Below are 18,183 nucleotides of genomic sequence, written 5' to 3' on the forward strand. Positions count from 1 at the left end.
AATATTTAATTCAGTGGATCTTAAAATAGGCATTATCACACGTTATGTAACACATAAATCATTTCCCCCATATTTTCCAATTTCCTGCAAAAACAACTAGTGTCATATATACAATTTTACAATTACTCATACTGTGATATAAAATTCTACTCATGCCACCCACCCATAGTGCCTGGACGTGTGTTGCACATGTGATGGTGTGATTTTCACGTTTGTCGAGGTTCCTCCATATGTGGGAGGCCTGTGGTTTAGAAGCGCGGGACGTACGCGGACACTCCGGTGTAGAGTGCTTCTCTCACCCGCATGTCAAACATATGTTTAATTTAGAGGTTTGATGCACCACACACACACACACATGCGCGCACATTCACAGATAAATTAGTAATGCCGATAGCTTTCCACTGGGACCTGACAGCACAAGAAGGAGCATTATATAGAGGAAAAGTCAGAGTCTAATGAAGTCTCTCTCTCCCCATTTCACCCCTCCACTAATCTGGCTCAACCTGCTCGCTAATCTCTCAACCTCAGCACAATGCAGCCATAGATTTACAGTTATTCCTACCGACGTTCCAAATGGATGTTGTTATTAGAATGACTCTCACTGTTGGGCTCTTACAACCTGTTGGTTCTACATTGCATCATCTCACCTCCTCATCCCCCCTCCGGTCTCATCCTGAAGCGGGACTCCGCTCTGGTTGCTGGAATCTTATTGGATGCAGATATCTGAATCTCGACCTATGAGGGGCAAGGAAGATGCTGCCGTATTCAGAGTCATTGTTTGAAGCGAAGGTAAAAGGCGGCAACTCGATGCGTGAGTTGAAAAGCGACAGAAACAGAAAGAAAAGGAGAGAGAGAGACAGACAGATAGGCAGACAGACATGATGCAACTAGAAGACATTGTTCTGCCTGTTGCTGGTTGAACAGGTCAACCAATCACTGTTGGCCTCAGCTAAATGATAGATGTTCATTTGGGGAATGTTTCAGGCTTAAGTGAGGCTTAATCAACGACATCTAAAACGTGTTGTTGGTTACCTCTGAAAATGAATTGGTATCATCTCTGTTTATGAAATTAAGTATCATGTTTATTATAATGGGATAAAGGATTCTGGAGTGTGAATGTGAAGCTTTTATTTGCACTTCTATTAATTAGTTTGTACAAATTTGTGTTATTTGAACTAAATCTTTCCTTTAGAGGCAGGAGTGTTATTTTAGGTGGATGAACTTGTAGTGAACGTACTTTATGCATAGTTGCGTCATGTCGCTTCCTGGCAGTTTTGAGTGTGTGTGTAAAGAGTTACAGGAATTACCAGTATTACATGGAAATGGCATGAGGTGAAAAATATAGGAGGATATAACTTTGCACAGACAAGTTGAAGCAATTCTATCGCAGTATTCTTATGTTGAAGTCTCAAAAAAATGGATGTACCTCACAATATGGAAATAATTTTTTTGAGTTATGTTCTTTTCACCCAAAATAGAAATTCTGTCATTAATTACTCACCCTCATGTCGTTCCGAACCTGTAAGACGTTCATCTTTGAAACACAAAGATATTTTTGATGAAATCCAAGAGCTTTCTGACCCTCCGTAGAGAGCAACGCAACTGAAATGTTTCCAGACCCACAAGGACATTGTTGAAAACTTTTTTTTTTTTTTTTTTTTTTTTTTTTTTTTTTTTTTTTTGCGCAAAGAGAACAATAATAACGAATTTATTCATTTTTTTCGCTTCTGTCATATGAATAAAGTTGTTATTTTTGTTTTCTCTGCTTTTAACCCTTCAGTGCGTACCTCAGGGCTTTAGCGACCCGGGACGTCATTCGTTACTCTTTCCCTCTTTCATTTTTTTTTTTTTTCATTATTTTTTTCTTTTAAAGTTTGACATCAACTTTCTTAGTATTCCTCAATCTATACATTATAAACAATATAACAACAAAAAAATAATAAAATATAAAAGAATATCTGTTTTCTGATTCATTTATTTATAAAAAGTTTATAGGGTCACTAGAGACCCGAGGTGTGTAATAGTAAGTGTATTTTTCATGTGTAAAAAAATATGTAAATATCTGATGACCCGATACATGCAAGTCACCTTTATTCCTCGAGGTGGCACTGTTTGATGGCCAGTAGTGACATTCATAATTATCATAGGCATAAAACAAAAGAATATTATCAGCAAAAATTGAACTGGTTTGATAAGCTGTCAGCAATCAAAATATCGACTTTGCAGTCATTGAAAATGATAGTTTTGAGAATATGGTTGAGATCGAATATGAGCCAGATGCTGAATGTACTGTGGAAGTGCGCTCTGAGGATGACGGTGATGGTAAAATTGAACCCTTCTAAGTTTCAAGAGGTAATGAAATATGCTTTATTTTATTCTTCTGTAATTGTTGTTAAAATATCAATGAATATCATATTTTTGCTATTGCAGAAGTTAGAGATCCATCCATGCTGGATGTGTAGGTCCGGGTCACTAAAAACTTGAATATGTTATAATGATTGGCGAAACATTCATGCATTTATGGGTTAAAAAACATTTGGAACCAAACAACATTGGAGCCCACTGACTTTTATTATATGCATGAAAAACACTGAGACATTTCTCAGATTATTTTGTTTTATGTTCTGTAACAACGCATGGTTGAGTAAATGACAGAATTTTAATTTTCGAACTGTCCCTTTTAATGGGGATATGATTTTTTAGGGTTTTAATGAAAAGTCTATAACATACTTTGGTTAAAGTTTCTCAATGGTAGTGTAAAACAACACCCTTTTACCTTGTGCACTGAAACGGGTCATGTGAACAGAACTGTTTTTGACGTCCCTTTAATTGCTAATGAGCTACTGCCCTCTCTTCCGCGGGATGACGAGCCGCTAGTTAGCCATGAAATTTGCTAACTAGCACATTATTAGGAAAGGCGATTAGCAATGATTAAAAAAAAAAAGTATACTACTTAAACACATTTAGGTAAATTGTGGGGCGCATTCCCTTAAAAAACAAGCGTAATCCTCTGCGTCTTCAGCGGCTCAGATGTTGGGAGTAAATGATGACTGCTATGTTCATTATTACATCCAACAACAAAACACCTCAATCACTTAGGAGCCATTCTTGTCTACTCCAGCTCTGTAGTCAAAACAATACCGGACTGTTCGAAGCTCACTCAGTCTAAGGTAAAATGGCAGTGTCAATCAACAATCGTGGGAGGGGCCTGTGCAGAACTACCTTGCCAAAATCAGCTCTGCAAAATTCATCCTGTTCTGGTCGAGGTTGCTTTAAATGTTAATGAGCTCTGCTCGCCCCACCCCTCTCTTCTCTCTGTGGAGTGACGAGCCTGTTTACTTTAGCTGCATTTAGCCCCGTTTAGCCGCTAAAATTGCTAACTAGCATGTTATTAGGAAAGGCGATCACAAAGATTCATAAAAAAAACCCTTATACTCACTTCTGCTGTAAGTGAAGCTGGATCACGAATGATTTGCACGAACATAGACGGATATATGTAGATCGGGAGGCGCATTCCATTTACAAACAAACATAATCCACTGCATCTTCAGTGGCTCAGATATCGGGAGTAAATGACGACCACTATGTTCATTATTACATCCAGCAACACAACACTTCAATCGCTCAATCTGAGATATTCTTGTCTATCTTATATCCCTGTTCCGGCATCAAAACAATGGAGATCGGACTTTTCCTGCAGATTTAAGGTGGGCCTCACATCAATAAACTATTGTGCGAGCGGCCTCTGTCGGTGTGACGCCACACCGAGAGGCATCTGAGAATGGCTCGATTTGAAAAAGGGGCTATTATTTTTACGGATTAGTTAAAAACTACTGCATGGATTTTTATCATTATAGGGTAGATTTGTACATACACTGCCAACACACAATGTTTAAACAACATGTAAAAGTGAACTTTGCATCCGATGACCCCTTTAATAAAGATTTAAAAGAAAAAATCACTGGGTAGATTTTTATCAATATAGGGTGGTTGTGTACACACACTACCAAGACACATTTCAGTTTAAACTACATTTAAAAGTGAATTTTGCGTCTGATGACCCCTTTAAATGTTGCTTTAAATGTCCATTTTCATTGAAGCTACATTTACCGTAGTTAGACTGTAATCTCCTGTACTGGTCATGAAACAAGACCAAATGGCTTCTGTGTGGCACAGCGGTATTTTTCTCCTTTATGTAACTTCAGCTGACTCACGTCAACTCCTGTTACTACAAAGCCTAAGCAACCTCTGCACAGTAATGTCTTTAGTAATTCTAAACGAACAACCAGAAATTACTCTGAGTCAAAACGCTGGCTCTTCTTTGGCTCTTTTAAAATGATTAATAAATAAACATACCTTGTTCTTTTGGACTGGATCTTGAGGAAAGTTCACAATATAGAAAATCATTAACTCACCAGTGATAGACAAACTAAACCATAGCAGGTGTTGTGTAGTTTTGGAAACAGGAAAAGTGTGGTATGGGTAGAAGCATACAAGATGATTGTCTGTCCTCCACTCAACGGAATGTGGAAGTTCATGTCTTTTTGCGGTTTAAGTCTTTTTCTCCATAAGCCAATAAATGATCTGAAACTAATGGGTTTTGTGACTGCGTTGTGCAGAAATCTGTATATTTTTGTTCAGTGGCTTCCTAATGCTAATTAAAAGATTTAACCATCACAATCAGAAGCGGCTTTACATGTACATCCATTTACGGTTATTAAATTGAATCAAGACTATTCTGCTTTTGGTTTAGAATCCAGGGTCTGGTGATTTTGCTCGTGGCACTGATGTAGTGGTTTTAGATCAGAGCTAGTAACAAAAAGGTTGTGGGTTTAAAGCTCAGAATTGCACACTGGAGCAAGATGTTTACAGCTGTTTTCACACTAGGTTTGATTTGCATGGTGTGAACCTGAGTTTAATTTGCAGTACTCTCCCCTCCCAGGCCTGAGGAAAAGAGGGCACTAAAAACAAAGCATTGCAATTTAAAGCTGACATGAAATAAATGACCTTATTTATATAAGTGCTTCTTGACTTATTGTGCATGATTTACGAGTGCACCTTATTTTTAAAGAGAAGTGTTTGTTTCATAATCTTTCATCAGCCATTGTTTTATCTTGCTGTGTCTCTCAAACATCTTTCTTTTCACCTGATTTCAGTAAACATTTCAGCTTCACATTTATTTATTTATTTATTTATTTATTTATTTATTTGTTTGTTCACTTTTACTACATGACTACTTTTAGGGGCAGCTTTGGTTAGGTTGTTAGGGGCCTATGATTTCCGCAATGTGGAAAATGCGGACAGAATCACGGAATCCAGTCATAAAAATGGAATTTACTGAATAACGCGGAATGTCATGGAATGACATTGAATGACATTGAATGACATTGACATGGAATGACATTGAATAAACTAATCAAAAGTAGGTCATTACACTTAAATCAAACTGCAATATGGACTAGTATCTGTAAATATTACGCAGCAAAAATACTATTTAAATGTGAATCCTGCATGTTCTGCATGTCTCTGTTTTATTGAATGGAGCAGACGAGCGGTTTTGTTTACTACACACACTGAAGCACGTGTGACGCTCACGTTGATTTCAGCATTTGACTGCTCCGTTTTAGGAAAACTAGCGTCATATCACACACACAGAAATGTAAAGGTAGATACGGCAACCCGTCAAAATAAAAGTCCGGTTTAACTTGAAGATATTGTTCCAGAAGTATTTTACTACTATTATTATTACTACTACTACTACTACTACTACTACTACTACTACTACTACTAAATGAAACAAACTTTATTTTTTAGGGTATAATCACACAACATTTTATCCATGTTTTAATTTTAATAGTAAATTCCACTTTTTTCCCAAAAAAAAAAAAAGTTTGCTTAATTTTCAGTAATTAAAAGATAAATGAAATTAACTTTTTATGCCTTCGATAACCAGAACATTTTAAATACACAACACAGAATTTCTGAGGGTAAAAAAAAACCTTTCATAAGGCTATTTTATGAATAAATTTGAATAAATCAAGTATGCATTCAAATAATTAGACATGCTAAAACACAGAATTTGATAATGTAATTTTTGTTAAACCTTTATTAAATTGATGTGAAACTGTATAAGTTTCATGATTTTAATTAATTAGACATGCTCTTTGATTAATAAAATGTAATTTAACCATTAAAAAGGAGTCGATTTAAAACTGAAAAAAAAACACGGAATCCAGAAAAGTTACAACGGAGAAATCAGAATTTGGAAAAAAATAAAACGGAATTTGGGAAAAATGAAAGGTTGTGTTATTTATAGTAGATGTACTGGGCAATAATGCTGATCGTATTCATACTGAATGTACAGATGGATATCTGTACATTCAGTATTCAGTATTCTGTATTGGATACACAGGACTTTCAGCACCTTTTGTTCCTGGGTCAATGGCTGATTGTGTGTCAGATGTCTGATGACTCAGTAGGCAGTATTACATGCAGGTGGCCGCTGTATGTGTGTGCACATGCTAGCATGATGAGCAATGCTGCCAGACGTTGAGCTGTCTTCCCATGATGCCCAACCAAGCTACCCCCAGTGCTAACACATTTGTGTCACACCAGTTTACCATCGCAAACACGTGTGCATGCTCAAGCATGCCGAGAACAGCGCACAATATAGACTTTGTGGATGGGAAAGGCCTGTATTTAGCATAATAGCATATAATCATTTTCCACTCTGTAGTGTCTGTCGGTATGCGAGTGTGATCCATTATGAGCGTGAGAAAAGATATTCTTGGAGTAATAGCATTGTGGGTTGGTTGGTTGTTTTTGTTTATATTTTTGTTTATTTGCATGTTTGTTTTATATATTTATTTTAGGACTGTCAGTTTAACACGTTAACTTAATTAGTTATGAAAAACTAACGTGATTTAAAATATTTTAATGCAGCTAATGTGCTGGCCCCACCCCCAGACCTGTACATCATCTTATATTTCATATAGTTGACTGTTGACAAATATGTCAACACCTCCATAAATGAGTTATGCCCTAAAATGTAAGATATTGGTGCAAAAAATTGCCCCTGTATGTGTTTTGTCTCATATTTATGTCACATATCATAGGATATCACATGAGCAGCAAGAGCAATATGATTTGTCCTGATCTATTGCAAGCTTAAATGTGATTTTATACAACAGTTTAGTAAATAAGAAGTTGATATTGTGTTATATTTAAACACAATATTATGTGTTTTTGCGCAGTTTTGCAAAGAACATATTACCTTTTAAAGCCATAGCAGAATTGTTGCATTTCTCTGGCCAACATAGAGGTGTTTCGTTTCTGAATGAATCCCAAATATTCTTTTGTGGGACATAAAATAAGGTATTTTGAAGACTGCTGGTAGCAAGGCTGTTTTGGTTACCAATGACTTTTATTGTATATTATTGAGATGTATAATATTGAGATGCTTCTCAAATGATCTTTTATGTTCCATAGTTATCATTAGGCTGTTGCAGCCTAAATGTCTGTGTAATAAATTTTGTTGAACCAAATAAAATATTTCTTTCTAAAGCTACAATTTGTAAGGTAGCTTTAAAAAATAGCTTTCAATAGTCTTTTGTGGGTATTTTCACAGTGAAATTTAGTTTGCAATTATTAGATTAATTAATCGAAAGTCATGTAATTAATTAGAATAAAAAAATTTAATTATTTATTTTTATATTTGTTTATTTTAGATTTTGTTTTTATTGTTGTTTAGTTATTTTACTTACATTTATTTTTGTATTTGGTTATATTTTTAATTTTAAATTTAATAAACCTTTTTGAATTTATTTTAATTTTTTTTATCATGATCATTCCCCCACAAATTAATTAATTAATGAATTAATTTGTTTACTTCTCTTTTTTTGTTGTTATTTATGAAATGCTATAGATTCTTAAATTCCAAGAGTTGTTTAGTCTAGCCCATTTTCAGTTAATCAAACTAAGTTACTTCGTCTGCTGATGACCCTTACTTAACCTGAGTCTTCTGCATTCTGTTTGCAGGCAAAGCAGGTAAATGCCGGGCCTGCTGAATGAAGGCGAGCAGAAGCACGTGGACATCAGAGGTTCTGTTTAACTCATGATGCCGACGTCCACGCGGAAGGGGGGGACTGAAAGACCCGGAGTTTGCCAACCTCTTTTTCAAAGATGACCCAGAAGAAGTCTTCTGCGACCTACACGAAATTGGCCATGGGAGTTTCGGAGCAGTGTACTTTGTGAGTATTGAAATGTTGAGGAAGTTTCTTTTTTTCAGCTACTGTATATCTGTTACTAGAATAGTGGGATGTTATTGATGTCATTGTAGCATTTGCATGTATTTGCATCAAATATCGTTCAATCTGTAATGATCTGTACTTTTCAAGCTATCATTTTTATCAACTTCTTTTAAATTCTGAATTATTTGCTCTAAGTTTGAGTAATATTTGTGAACCTGGACCACAAAACCAGTCTTAAGTAGCTTGGGTATATTTGTAGCAATAGCCAAAAATACATTGTATGGGTCAAACTTATCAATTTTTCTTTTAATGCCAAAAATCATTAGGATATTAAGTAAAGGTCATGTTCCATGAAGATATTTTGTACATTTCCCACTGTAAATGTATCAAGACTTAATTTTTGATTAGTAATATGCGTTGCTAAGAACATTTAAACAACTTTAAAGGCAGTTTTCTCAGTATTTAGATTTATTTGTGCACCCTCAGATTGCAGATTTTTAAATAGTTGTATCTTGGCCGAATATTGTCATATCCTAACAAACTATACATCAGTAGAAAGCTTTATATATTTAACTTCAGATGTATGAATCCCACTTTCAAATTGCCACTTATGGCTGGTTTTGTGGTCCAGGGTCACAGCATAGTTGCAGACGTCAGAGACCAGAATAGCTTTTAATACCTAAGCTCGATGAGGCTTTTTTCTCTCTTATTCTCCCCGTCAGTCAGTTCTTAACTGTAGTTAAACTTGGAGCCTGTCTTTTAGTTTTTGAAGCGGCACCACAGTGCAGCGGTTCTGTCAAATACAAGAACTGCAGCCTCATGACAAGTTCTTGTGCATTTCTTAATCTGGGAACTAATAGCATAAAGCCTTTGATTCCAAATCTGTTGCAAGACTGGAATCCGCTGTGCAAATCCCCCCCTCTCTCTCTTTCTGTCTCTTTTTCTCAAATGTACTCGCGTGCACTCGCTCACATGCGGACTGCCCATCCAGATGTAGGGCTGGTCTCACGGGGAAAGAATAACTAGGAGACGGTGCTCTTAAGACAGCTGTTCACTCCGTTTAAATGCGAGGGCCAGCTGGCTCAATGATGCAGAGAGACTGACATTACTGACATCTGCCATAATACAATACATTCAAGACTTAAAGAGTTAGTTCACCCAAAAATTAAATGATTCTGTCATTAATTACTCACCGTCATGTCGTTCCAAACCTGTAAGACGTTTGTTCATCTTTGGAACACAAATTGAGATATTTCTGCTGAAATCCGAAAGCTTTCTGACCCTGCTAAGACAGCAACGCAACTGACACTTTCAAGGCAAAGAAAGGTCTTACAGGTTTGAAACAACATGAAGTTGAATAATTAATGACAGAATTTTCTTTTTTGAGTGAACTATTCCTTTAACATGCGCTACTGTTCAGAAGTTTAGATTGATACAGATACTTTAAATTGATGCTTTTATTCAGCAAGGTCACCAGTGTTGCCAAGGTCTTGTTTTTTCCGCGGAATTGGGCTACTTTTACACTCTGTCTGCGGGTTGAAGCGACCCCAATAACATCATATTTAGCCCCTGAAATACGAATTTACCAGGGGAACCCTGACAAAAAAACATGTATTTTATCCCCTGGAATGCAATTTTTAACAGAGGGACCCCCCTTGAAGCGCGATTGGGCTAGTTTTAAGTAGTAATTGGGTGGGTTTTGTTGTGAAAACCTGGCAACCCTGAAGGACACATTAGGACACATAAAAGCTGTTTTTTTGAGCTTCTGTTTATCAAAGAGTACTGAAAAAATATATCATGGTTTCCAAAACAAATATGAAGCATCACAACTGTTTTCAACATTGATAATACTTATAAAAGTGTTTTTTTTGAGCAGCAAATCAGCATTTTAGAATGATTTCTGAAAGATTATGTAACACTGAAGACTGTTATAATGGCTGCTGAAAATTCAGCTTTGCCGTCACAGGAATAAATTAGTTTTAATATATATATTTTTTTACTCATTTTAAATTGTAATTATATTTCACAATATTACCTTTTTATTTTATATATTATTATTTTAGTTATTATTATTTATTATTATTATTTTTAAGACAATATGTATGTGATGATATCTGTATTGTCTTTTTTTACATTTTCAATATTAGTTTAATTAGGACAATAATGAAAACTGATAATATGAGGCTGATTTTTTTTCATGCCAGTTTTATGAAGTACTAAATAGCTTTCTGCTGTACTTTTTGAATAAAAGTGGCAAAGCCAAAAATAGTATAAATTTAATCTGTTTTGCTTCCCCACAGGCCCGAAACTCCTATTCCAACGAGGTGGTGGCCATTAAGAAGATGTCCTACAATGGCAAGCAGACCACCGAGGTGAGAGACAAACTTTGTTGTCAGCAGACTGTGATAGTCTGTATTTGATTGCCTTATTGTTTTAGTCTCCATATAAAGCAGATCTGTATTCAGTGTTAAAGAAATAGTTCACCCAAAAATGAAAATTCTGCAAGACCTTCGTTGATCGTCGGAACACAAATTAAGATATTTTTGATGAAATCCGAGAGCAGTCTGACCCTGCATAGACAGAAGATTGATACAGAAGAAAGGAAATTGTTGAATAAGGTCATTATTTTTGTTTTCTTTGCACACAAAAGTATTCTCGTAGCTTTATAAAATTAAGGTTGAATCACTGATGTCATGGACTGTTTTATTATTGTCCATGCTTACCTCTCTGGGCCTTGAATGTTGTAGTTACTTTTACTGTCTATGCAGGGTCAGAAACCTCTCAGGTCTCATAAAAATATCGTAGTTTGTGTTCCAAAGATTAACTAGATGAGTAAAGTTTGAGAACAAACTTTTAAGTTGGCTTGAGAAAGCATAGCCTGAAAGTTTGAAGCAGTTGTAAAAGTATGATAGATGATGTTGCTGGCATGATTTAGCACATTGCTTACATGATTTAACACGTTGTTAGCTTGTTGCTTGCATTTTTATAGGCTAATTAGCATGTTGTTAGCATGTTACTAGCATGATTCACAAGTTACTAGCATGGTTCTAGCATGAATGACAAGCTACTAGTATGTTGTTAGCATGATTAACAAATTACCAGCATGTTGCAAGCACATGTCTAACATGATCAGCATATTGCTAGCATGTTACTAACATGTTGTTAGCATGTTACTAGCCTGTTTCTAGCATGATTATCATGTTACTTGCATGTTGTTTGCATAAATCGCATGTTACTAGCATTAGTAAGTTACTAGCAAGATTCAAGCATGATTGACAGGTTACTAGCTTGATTAGAATGTTATTAGCATGCTGGTAGCATAATTAGCATGTTGTTATAATTTTTCTAGCAAGATTAACAAATTGCTACTATGTTGCTACCCTGATAGCACATGTACATCTCGGAGACGTCTATTTGATGTCTGCATTTACATCTGCAAGACGTCTTTTTCACGTAGTTTGCTCATCTGCAATATGTCTATCGGACGTTTCATATCAGATGTCCAGTAGACGTCTATTAGATGCCTTTAAGATGTTTATGATTTATGTATGCCAGACGTTTGTACACAGCAGATGCTTTCCAGATCAAGAGATCTTTAACAGACATCTTGCAGATGTACGTGTGCTATCTGGGTAGCATGGTTAGCAAGTTACTAACATTATTCTAGCATTTTACTACCATGTTACTAGCATGCTTTTAGCATGATTAGCCTGTTACTAACATTTTGCTAACATGATTCTAACATGATTCGCAAGTTACTAGATGTTGCTAGCATGATTCTATCATGATTAACAAGTTACTAGCATGTTACTAGTATGATTAGCATGTTGTTAGCATGATTAGCATGTTGCTAGCATCTTTCTAGCATGATTAGCAAGTTACTAGCATGAGGGTAGCATGATTAGCAAATTACTAGCATGATTCTAGCATCATTAGCATGTTACTAGGATGTTGTTAGCATGATTAGCATATAGCTAGCAAGCACCACTAATAATAAGATTAGATAGTAGATCAATAAAGGTAATTGAGGACTTGGCTTCAGATAAAAAACAGCTAAAACTAGCCTAGGCTAGTTGGCTGGTTTAAGCTGGAAGTAGCTGGTTTTAGCTGGTTTCCCAGCCTGGCCAGGCTGGTCAGTCTGGTTTTAGCTGGTCGTTCCAGCTGGTCTCCCAGCCTGTCCAACTAAGACTTGCCTGAAAGTGGCCAAAACCCCTCTAAAACCAGCCTGCTGACCAGCTAAGACCACCCAACCAGCTTTGGCTGGTTTTAGCTGTTTTTTCAGCAGAGAAGCATTCTGCTCTTTAGTTATCAGCATCTGTAAAATTTTGGTAGAAACCAAAAGTACTGACATTGTGACTGAAAATTGTGTATTTTTTCGGTCCTTTTGTTCAGAAATGGCAGGACATCATTAAAGAGGTGAAATTTTTGGAACAGCTGCGACATCCAAACACCATTGAATACAAAGGCTGCTACTTGAAGGACAACACAGCATGGGTTAGTACTGCCATTAGGAGGTAGAAAAATACAGTAATGCATTTGTGAACCAAGGAAACTGCTCTAACAACTACTTAGTTTACACTGAGTTCATTCCCAGAATTCCCTAGGGCAGCCATGCCTCCTTTTCACAATATTCTCGTCTGCTTTTTTCATTCAGCTTGTGATGGAGTATTGTCTCGGCTCTGCTTCAGACTTGTTAGAGGGTGAGTTCACACTTGAAATGCACACTACGCACACTCTCAAGTATGCGAGTACAGTGCAGAGATACACACCCACAGTAAGCACTGTCTGCATTCACACAGAGGAACAGTAATTGTTAGAACTGTCATGTGTTTTTTAGTCAGTGCTGAAGGCCTTTATTAGCCACATCTCAGACACATTATAAAGCCCATTGTGTTTTATTCCAGTGTCACTACCGAAATGCCATTGCGTTCATGTTTTTGTTTCCTTCAGATGTTGTCATGGCAACATGCACAGCTTTAATGATAGACTGTTGGTTTCAATTATCGCTCCATATGTGTGTGTCTGTGTGTGTAAAAGAGGAATTTAGAAATTCCAGTCTAACTTTGCCATAATGTCACTGTATGAGTAATTTAGTCCACATCTGTTTAATTCAAGGCCATGTTCTAATCCAGTTCTCAGTCCTTGTCTGTAAGAGGATCAGGTACCTAAAAGGTGTAGCGTCAGTTCGCTAAGCATCGGATGACTCTTTTTGACACTTCTTTTTTCTTTCTTTTTTGAGCACAAACACAACACCAAATGTTCCAGTGCTGTTTTGTAAATGTTACGTGTCATTAAGCATGCTGCTTTTTTTGTCCAGTTCACAAGAAGCCTCTCCAAGAGGTTGAAATTGCTGCCATTACCCATGGTGCCTTGCTAGGACTGGCTTACCTACATTCCCATAACATGATCCACAGGTGAGCCGCCCTCTGACTGATATCCGTTTACACATTGTCAGCTTCCTCAATATGCATAAATGACAGATACATTTTTATCTGACAATCGGTTGATTAAGCAAATTGCTTTACAACTTGTTTTTTTATGTGTTTATATACTTACCATAAAGCAGTGCTATTTTTGTTTCCCTATAACTTTAAAGCGACTGTACGTACTTTGCTTTTTCTTTTTTTCCTGCATTGGTCTGATTAGAATTATATTATTAGACATGGATTGCATTAAAAGTTTATTTTGTATGATTTTTCCCCCCCCCCGAATTTCAAGTGTGTACTCTTCAGTTTCAGCTTTGTAAATGAATAAATCGTTTAAATTAATTTGATTAAAGTAAAGTACTAATCTATGACAAATCCGCATATGTCAGCATTTATTTAACACACTTCAACTGCTTTACAATGTGCTTGTTGAGTTCTTATCTTTGTTTTATTAGTTTCCAGTAATAAAGTGCTGTTTATATTTGTTTTAATTGCCTCCATCAGTTGCCAAACCTGTACTAAACCTGTATATATCCCAAAAATGGCACATGGAATGAGATAACTATATTAATAATAAGTTAAATTAAGTAAACAAATCATAAATGAAAGGTCTTGTATTATTTTATTTTATTTTTTTTCCCACTTTTCTTTGTGTAGACATTAAGTGTAGACATTACAAGACTGTTTATTTACGCATGATGATGAACTGGTCATTCTAGACTTTTAGATTTTTTTTTTTTTTTTTTTTTTTTTTTTTTTTTTGAAAGGTGATGTATTACCAATATGTCATTTTTGTCAGGCCTCTCTGTCTATAAAGCATATATTATGTACTGCTTTAAAAGCCTAAAGGCAACATTTTGACTTGGAAAGTAAAATGTTTTTTTTATAAAATGTTTGATAATCTGAAGTTTTTATGTAAAGCTTGTTATATTAAAGGAGAAGTTCACTTCCAGAACAAAAATGTACATATAATGTACTCACCCTGTTTTCATCCAAGATGTTCATGCCTTTCTTTCTTCAGTCGTGAAGAAATAGTTTTTTGAGGAAAGCATTTCAGTAATGATCTCCATTTAGTAGACTTTAGAGGTGCCTGCAAGTTTAAACGTCCAAAATGCAGTTTAAATGCAGCTTCAAAGAAAAAATAATTTATATACTTTTTAACCTCAAATGCACGTCTTGTCTAGCTCTGCGATGCGCATGTGTAGTCTGTGTATTCCGGTTCATGACAGTTAGGGTATGTCGAAAAACTCCCAACTTATTTTGTCACTCCAGAAATACAGACCCAGTGTTTACAAAGTGAACATGCAAAGAAGGTCAAACGCTCTTTACAAAAAAGGTAAAACCGTGATGTAGGGCAATTTTGGAGTAGAAAGTTGGAGGAGAAAATAAAATGAGAGTTTTTCGACATACCCTAACTATATTGACACGGATTACACAGAATACGCATGCGCATCGCGGAGCTAGACAAGACGAGCATTTAAGGGTTAAAAAGTATATACATATTTATTTTTTTAAGAAAATAACCAATTGTTTTGCTAGATAAGACCCTTCTTTCTCAACTGGGATCGTTTAAAGCCCTTTGAAGCTGCATTGAAACTGCATTTTGGACGTTGAAACTCACAGGCACTATTAAAGTCCACTATATGGAGAAAATTCCTGAAATATTTTCCTCTAAAAACGTAATTTCTTTACGACTGAAGAAAGAAAGGCATGAACATCAAGGATGGCAATGGCGTGAGTACATTATCTGTAATTTTTTTTTTTTTTTTCTGGAAGTGAACTACTCATAATGCGAGTTTCATTACTACGGTGTTACTACTATTTGTTTCTTTTAAAATGCATGGATCTTGCCAAAATAGACATATATGGCAATAAAATAAATAAATAAATATGTTTTTTTTCCTTCCAGCACTCGTCTGACTTTAAATATCAAAACAGCCTTTTTTTTTTTAGAGTCAGCGTGTTTACTCTTCGGTTTCAGGGTTCAAAGTAATAAACCCTTATAATTAGAGTAGCAATCAGCATAATCTCATATGTCAGCATAGAATTTATTGACCATGCTTTATTTAACTTCTTTGCAACCTGTGAGTTCTTATGTGTTTATTAGCTTCCAATTTTATTTTATGTTGTGTTTTGTTTTATTGCCCTTGCCATTGCATAACATGTTAATGTGATACTACAGTAGGCCTACTGTCTGTCTTCAACTTTCTCTGTATCTGTGATTTTGTTTAGAGACGTGAAGGCTGGTAATATCCTGCTGACAGAGCCTGGTCAGGTCAAACTGGCGGATTTTGGCTCTGCTTCCATTGCTTCTCCTGCCAACTCCTTTGTGGGAACCCCATATTGGTCTGTACCGCAGATATTGATGTTCAGGAAGATGATGCGTCCTGACACACTAGTGTTAATTAGACAACTGTGTGTGTTTCTACCACAGGATGGCTCCAGAAGTGATTTTAGCTATGGATGAAGGCCAGTATGAGGGGAAGGTGGACGTCTGGTCTCTGGGGATCACTTGCATAGAGCTGGGTAAGTGTATACATGCTTGTGAATTTAATATTTCATCCATGTTCCTTTTTCTAGTGTTCTGAGCCATTGTGTCCACTACAATAAGAAGAATATCCTAGTACTGGGACATAAGGACATAAAATTGTCTTTTTTTTTGCATTAGAGAGCTGTCATGTACTTCCTTGGCTTGTAATATATGTAGTATGTAAAAAGCAAATGTTGTTAAAGAGCCATTTTTGGTTTCCCAAAGAACCTTTCAGGAAACAGTTCTTAAAAGAACCATTTTTCTTAGTGTGAAGAATTTTAATTAACTGTGAAATGAACATTTTCCAATTATAAAGACCCCTTTGTGCAATGCAAATGTTTCATGGATGTAAAAGTTTCTTCACGGAACCATCAATGCCAATAAAGAACCTTCATTTTTAAGAATGCGGTGCTACTAATATTGCATGCTATGCAAGATGAACTGAGATTCAGTCTAAATATTGACATGTTTGAAATAACTCTGCTGCTGATTAGCATACGTACATATGCATGTATATTTATTCACAATCTATGCAATATGTCACAAATTTTCAGTTTGAGAATTTCAACACATTTGATGAGTTCTTACACCTCTGCTGTTTTCTAGCTGAACGCAAGCCTCCTCTCTTCAACATGAACGCTATGAGTGCCTTATACCACATCGCCCAAAACGACTCTCCCACCTTACAGTCCAATGAGTGGTGAGTGTCCTTCTACACAATCACAAACCAAGTTGACTCACTTGTATAGATATATATGTGTGTATATACTCCTACTCATCAAACATATATACTCTCTCAACCACGCACTCCTCTCAAACTTTAAATGTGTTATGCAATAACCCTGACCCCAACTGCCAGTTCTTTACAATTCCTGATCTTGTGCATTATTGCACAAGCAAACTTTCAGTGCCCCTCAACTCTCTGACCTGCAACTAAATTGAAGGCTGCTGATCTTAAGCAGCGTTGCCTTTAGTCGAGAGATCAGGAAAATGAAAGGCTGTCTGAATGGGCCAGAATATTTTTGAAGGTGTCACAAAGTTACTTTGGTGACCCACTTTAATTTTTGTGAAATTTTTATGTGGAGGAGATGTGGCTCCCTCTCTCTCACATGCACACACACACTTTACACTACCTTTCAAATGTTCAGGGTCAGTACTTTTTTTTTTTTTTCTTTTGTAAATGTTTTTGAAAAAGTCTCTTATGTTCATTATTTTTGTAATAAAAAAGAAACTGGAACAACTGTAATATTGTGATATACAGTTGAAGTCAAAAGTTTACATACACCTTGCAGAATCTGAAAAATGTTAATTTTTTACCAAAATAAGAGGCATCATACAAAATGATTTTTTATATTTAGTACTGACCTGAATCAGATATTTCACATAAAAGATGTTTACATATAGTCCACAAGAGAAAATAATAGTTGAATTTATAAAAATGACCGCATTCAGGAATTTACATGCACTTGATTCTTAAAAGTGTGTTGTAACCTGAATGACCCATGGCTGTTTTTGTTTACTGATAGTTGCTCATGATCCTTTTTTATGTACGTATGTATGTAGGTACATATGTACATTTGTTTGTGTGTGTCCTGAACAACTAAGACCCAGGGGGTGAAAACTTTTAGAATTTAAAGATAAGGGTAAATTTAACTCATTTTGTCTTCTGGGGAACAAGTATCTTCTGTAGCTTCTGAAGGGCAGTACTAAATAAAAAAAAAATATGATATTTATGCAAAATAAGAAAAATGTACACATCTTCGTTCTGTTCAAAAGTTTGCACCCCTGGCTCTTAATGCATTGTGTTTCCTTCTGAAGCATCTGTGAGCGTTTGAACCTTCTGTAATAGTTGCATATGAGTTCCTAAGTTGTCCTCAGTGTGAAAAGACAAGGTAACAAGGGACACAGCTATCACTAAACAAAAAAAAAAACAAAAAAAAAACACAGCTGTTGATCATTCAGATAACAACACCGTATT

General features: G+C 35.9%; 1 protein-coding gene across 1 annotated transcript in view; it reads left to right on the plus strand.

Moving 5' to 3' along the window:
- Positions 1-18,183, plus strand: part of taok3a (TAO kinase 3a) — an 81,410-nt gene that overhangs the window by 34,587 nt on the left and 28,640 nt on the right. The window contains 9 exon segments of the mRNA XM_051109612.1: positions 8,038-8,137; positions 8,139-8,249; positions 10,550-10,621; positions 12,642-12,743; positions 12,904-12,949; positions 13,567-13,663; positions 15,908-16,021; positions 16,110-16,201; positions 16,812-16,905. Of these exon segments, the coding sequence (XP_050965569.1) occupies positions 8,114-8,137; positions 8,139-8,249; positions 10,550-10,621; positions 12,642-12,743; positions 12,904-12,949; positions 13,567-13,663; positions 15,908-16,021; positions 16,110-16,201; positions 16,812-16,905 (752 nt within the window). The 5' untranslated portion in view covers positions 8,038-8,113.

This window comes from Labeo rohita, chromosome 5, assembly GCF_022985175.1.
Source record: "Labeo rohita strain BAU-BD-2019 chromosome 5, IGBB_LRoh.1.0, whole genome shotgun sequence".
In the NCBI taxonomy this organism is placed as follows: domain Eukaryota; kingdom Metazoa; phylum Chordata; class Actinopteri; order Cypriniformes; family Cyprinidae; genus Labeo; species Labeo rohita.